The sequence below is a fragment of the Centruroides sculpturatus genome, unplaced genomic scaffold (assembly GCF_000671375.1).
Source record: "Centruroides sculpturatus isolate CEXI.00-Female unplaced genomic scaffold, Cexi_2.0 scaffold11, whole genome shotgun sequence".
In the NCBI taxonomy this organism is placed as follows: domain Eukaryota; kingdom Metazoa; phylum Arthropoda; class Arachnida; order Scorpiones; family Buthidae; genus Centruroides; species Centruroides sculpturatus.
This window is the reverse complement of record NW_019384501.1, coordinates 636195-642194: the sequence shown is the minus strand read 5'-3', so window position 1 is coordinate 642194 and position 6000 is coordinate 636195. Positions and strand designations below refer to the sequence as shown.

Sequence of the window (6000 nt, the reverse complement as noted above, 5' to 3'; positions counted from 1 at the left end):
CCCTGAAATAATAAATTCCTATTACAAATATACTGAATTATTTATATTGTTATATTGAGCAAATAATAATTTATTGGCCAAATGAATAATAATAATTTATATTGTTAATTTAAATAATAATTAAAATTGTTAATTTGAATGTTTGAAATATGACACACGATAGGGGCGCCTCTAGTGTCCGTTATCAAACAGTTACGGGACAGACGGACACCCGTTGAATGGGTTATATATATAGATATAAAAAAAATTACATAATTTCAATTTAAATATTTAAAAATTTCTTAAAATCATTAGATTAGTGTATCTTTACAGAGATAAAATTCATGAAAATAAAATAAGCTATTCGTACTTACTTCTTCGCTTGAGTAGCTTGAGATTTGCATTCGTTGACACATTTTGCCAATTGTCTATTAAAAATTTAAAAAATCATATTTAAGAAAAGATAAATTTTTGTTTTAATATAAATATTAGAAAAATGTCAAAATTTACATTTTAATTTTTAAAAATTCATTTACAACAAATAATTTTCATATCTAAAATATAAAATATGCACATTTTTATATGAACTTTTATAAGGTAACTTAGGATAAAGGCATCCTCTCCTGTAAGACAATTAAGCCAGAAGTAGGCCAAAGGAGATTAGTATTTGAATAATTAGATGGACAGATGACAAGTATAAATCTTTATCTCCTTAACTACTCAGAGGGCCCCAGGTTTAGGCTTGTATTGAACCTTTAGAAATTTTCATAGGTAATTCTAGTCCAATAGTTGTGAAAGATGAGGTCCATAAAGGGCCTCATCTTTCACAACTATTCAATTATTCCATTGCAGGTCCAGAGAAATCAATGATATGGGCACTAAGAATTTTTATGCCCTAAGTTTAAAAGAATATTAAAAAAAAGTACTTTTAAAATAAAATTTGGTCATGAATGAAATCTTGCATTTTGTATCTATTAACATAAAAACAATAAAATTTTTAATTATAATAATTCAAAACTTTCTTCAAATTTTATTTAATTCTTTAAAAACATTTATATACTTTTTTAATATAATTTGTTGAAAAGTTACACTTTTTACAAACATTTCTTCATTAATATACAAATATTTGTATACTAGCTGTTACCTGCGATTTTGCCCGCAGATGTTTTGCAAGCAAACCCCATTTATATTCAGTATTTCAACAACCAAAGTAATTGTTATATAACACCTACCACCGAAAAAGATGAGAATTGCTGAGAATCAAACAAACTATTTTCAATTTTATCAATTTTCTGGAACGTTTACAATCGTTCTATAATCGAACCAATATGCAATAACAAATTCGAATTTTAAAAGGTTCGAACATTTGGTTAAAAAATCGAAATATATAAAAATATTTATAACAATGTCTGAAATGTTATTAGTTTAATAAACTTAAGTACTTAATGAAGACTAAACATAACAAAAAATTGCATACCCTACTAAAATGCAGATAAAAACAAAAATTTGCATCCAAAATAGTACAGTAGAAGCTGTTTTTCCGGTTAAGCCTTAATGCTCTCCCTCTCCCCCCACGGAGGAATTTCGAAAAATCCCTTCTTAGTGTGCATTCTCATGACATACCCTAACTGTGTACCAAATTTCACCTNTTAGAATATAAATATTAGAAAAATGTCAAAATTTACATTTTAATTTTTAAAAATTCATTTACAACAAATAATTTTCATATCTAAAATATAAAATATGCACATTTTTATATGAACTTTTATAAGGTAACTTAGGATAAAGGCATCCTCTCCTGTAAGACAATTAAGCCAGAAGTAGGCCAAAGGAGATTAGTATTTGAATAATTAGATGGACAGATGACAAGTATAAATCTTTATCTCCTTAACTACTCAGAGGGCCCCAGGTTTAGGCTTGTATTGAACCTTTAGAAATTTTCATAGGTAATTCTAGTCCAATAGTTGTGAAAGATGAGGTCCATAAAGGGCCTCATCTTTCACAACTATTCAATTATTCCATTGCAGGTCCAGAGAAATCAATGATATGGGCACTAAGAATTTTTATGCCCTAAGTTTAAAAGAATATTAAAAAAAAGTACTTTCAAAATAAAATTTGGTCATGAATGAAATCTTGCATTTTGTATCTATTAACATAAAAACAATAAAATTTTTAATTATAATAATTCAAAACTTTCTTCAAATTTTATTTAATTCTTTAAAAACATTTATATACTTTTTTAATATAATTTGTTGAAAAGTTACACTTTTTACAAACATTTCTTCATTAATATACAAATATTTGTATACTAGCTGTTACCTGCGATTTTGCCCGCAGATGTTTTGCAAGCAAACCCCATTTATATTCAGTATTTCAACAACCAAAGTAATTGTTATATAACACCTACCACCGAAAAAGATGAGAATTGCTGAGAATCAAACAAACTATTTTCAATTTTATCAATTTTCTGGAACGTTTACAATCGTTCTATAATCGAACCAATATGCAATAACAAATTCGAATTTTAAAAGGTTCGAACATTTGGTTAAAAAATCGAAATATATAAAAATATTTATAACAATGTCTGAAATGTTATTAGTTTAATAAACTTAAGTACTTAATGAAGACTAAACATAACAAAAAATTGCATACCCTACTAAAATGCAGATAAAAACAAAAATTTGCATCCAAAATAGTACAGTAGAAGCTGTTTTTCCGGTTAAGCCTTAATGCTCTCCCTCTCCCCCCACGGAGGAATTTCGAAAAATCCCTTCTTAGTGTGCATTCTCATGACATACCCTAACTGTGTACCAAATTTCACCTCTTTAGGTTCAGCGGTTTGCTCTGGGCGATGACGAATCAGTGAGTCATTCAGTCAGTCAGGACAAGCAATCTTATACTGTATATATAGATTAATTAATGAAGAAATGTTTTTCTTCATTATTATTATTATTATTATTATTATTATAGGAAAAAGAATCTCTACTTGTTTTGTACACATTTTACAAATACCTTTAAATTAATAACAAAGTATAATGTTAATTTTTAATTTCTGTTTACAACATTAGAAATTGTAACATGATTTATGCAGCTTCTTTTTTTAAATTATATCATTAATGTATTTAGATTATCTCTGATTATATTTACATAAGAATATTCAATTAGTTTAATAATTAATAATGTTGATTTATTTTTAGAAATTTAAGAACTTAATAGAATATAGCATATTTCTCACCAATTATCTTACACATTGCTATGAAACAAGAATTTTAATGATGAGTATCATGATTGTGAAAGAATATTTTGTTAATATATAAACAGTGTCATTATTATTATGAAATTAAGTAATATTTTTATTACAAATAAACTTGTTTATTTTCTAATTTTTAAACATATTTAATTTCACACGCAAGAAGAAAAATTTATTTTCATTTCATATAAGCATAGTAAGTTTAATATTAATATTTATAAATAAATATTGAAACTTCTTATATATTATCATTTGAAGAAATAAGGTGTATAGTTTCAAAACTAGCTAAGTCCATCTTAAAAAATAAAAAAAGTTATCTAGTGCTTCTCAATGATGATTGCTATAAATTTCTAAAATAGCCATAAGAGAAAGAAGGTATAAAAAAAAAAAAAAAGGTGATAGAAAATTAGAGGTTAGTTTCAAAATCAGCCTCATTCACAGCCTACTATGTCCAAGACCCAGAAAAACTGGAGTTGATTGTTTTTGAAACTATACTGTATGGTTTCAAAATCAATATTTATCCAATTAATAAAGCATCATAATGAACTTTCAAGTAAATAAAGTTGTTCTGATATTTGTATATTTATGAAGGTTAAAATCAAAATGACAAATTTATTAACATTATTATTTTTTTAAGATTAAGATTAACACATTATTAATTAATAATGTAATTAATTAAGATTAATTACATTATTAAGATTAACATTATTATTTTTTTTTATCATTAGAAGATACTACAAAACTGAACGAGATTACAATAAAAGCACCAACTGTCATACCTGTAATCCAGTTAAAATAAACAAATTTATTAATTAAACAGAATATGAGTATTTTTGAGAGAGAAATCCAAATGAATGATTGCATAACTTAAAATGCACATTTCAGCATTGAAAATCTATTTCAGTGTGATTTTTCCTTAAGCTAGAAACATTTCCTTGTTATTAAAATTATCCCAATTAACCTTCTAGTTAGGGAAAATCTGTATGGACATATCCTGTTTCAACAAACTACAAGGTTATTTATTTTAATGTATTTAATATAATTAAATATACAAGATGTAATAAACACACATCTATTTCAATATTTGTAATGTAGTCACTTCACAAAAATCACTGGCAATACTTAAAACAATAGTGAAAATTTTCTATAATATTTATGAAGTTCAAATTATTCTCTATATTCAGTGTTCAGGAGAATGAAACTGGAGAAATATCAAGTAATTTACAGATTCACTCAAAATTTTAATAAAGCAAAATAATTTAGTATTTGTTCACAAATAATTTTACTGATTTTATATACTAGTTAATCATAATACTGATAATACTAGTAACAGGATAATGATGCAGAAAATAACAATGACAATGTTAAGATGGATGAAGCTTATGATACTAAGTGTAACATATACAAAAAATTAATTTTGAGTGCAATATTCCAATTCTCAACAAGGAAAATTTATTAGTCTAGAATTATAAGAGACGATTATTATTTGAGAAATTTCCTTATAGTACTGTATAGTGATTGCTAAAGATATCATTACTTTAACGACACAGTAACAACAACAACTATTTCCATAGATGATTCAGGAAGATTTTTAAAACACTCAAGCTGTAAATAAAGTTATCATTTTAATGCAACAAATTTTTATTTTAAAAGTACAAATAACAATTTAATAGTGTCAGAGCAAGCAAATAATAATAAACATGTAATTATAGTCTAAAAAGTTATCGCCTGAATGTGACAAAATATAAATTCTATAAAGTATAAAATAGAATTTTATACTATAAAGTATAAAATAGAATTTTATACTTTATAGTATAAAATTCTTTTTGATAAAAATATAAATAAAAATGTCTAAAATGCATTAGTATAGTCTTTGAACAAAGAATTATTTAAAGAAACAGAGCCAAAGGAGGAATTGATCAAACAAACTCTAAATGAATTTCGGTGACTTAAGGTAAAGTTCTAAACTGTGAATGCTTTTTTCTTTTTTCAATTCTTCATTTATAGAATTAGACTTTTAAGCTTATGCTTAAGATTTGTTAATCTGTAATATTCTGCTGCTTAATAACTGGAATTGTGATTATTCAACTTGGATAAAATTAGAAAAGGAAATGAAATATATAGAGAGAAATAGTAAAACTCCATTAAAAAAGTGTTTTATGAATTGAGTGAAAAAAAAAAAACTTAGATGAAAAAGTTTGCCAAAGGAATAGAACTGAACAAATAGAAATGAGATAATGTAATATATTAAAAATATTTTATTATATATATAAATATTTACTATATTAATTAATCTTTTTACTAATTATTTAATAGAATCATTTATTTTTTCAGTTCCTAATATTCTAATCCTTAATATAGTAAAAAGATTGCATCTCATTTCTATCTTTTTAGTTCTATTCCTAAGGAAAACTGTTGCATCTAAGTTTTTTGCACTTAATCTACAACACTGCTTTGCTTCTGATAGTGGCACAACTAAACTGAATTTCTTTTTTTTTTTTTTTGCATAAACAAACTGTTGGAAAATACTAAACTAAAGCAAGAGTGAATATTGCAAACTCTTTATGAACTGGCAACATCCTGCATAAGACAGCTAGAGGTGGGAAGAAACTGTTGTTCAGTTGTGTGCCAAGTTATCGACGAGTGAAGAAGTGTATATATAGTCTTAGATTAGAATAAAGTTTTAATTAAAGACAAAGGACAGCTTCATCATTGTTCTAACAAACTCCTTAGTTTATCATTTAAAATGGCATACATCTGTTAGATTCTCA

At 25.3% G+C, this 6000-nt stretch overlaps 1 protein-coding gene across 1 annotated transcript in view; it reads right to left on the bottom strand.

Moving 5' to 3' along the window:
* LOC111622096 overlaps window positions 1-6000 on the bottom strand; it is a 67480-nt gene that overhangs the window by 24743 nt on the left and 36737 nt on the right. Inside the window, exon 5 of the mRNA XM_023364414.1 lies at window positions 354-407. Within this exon, the coding sequence (XP_023220182.1) occupies window positions 354-407 (54 nt within the window). The remainder of the gene's footprint in view (window positions 1-353; window positions 408-6000) is intronic.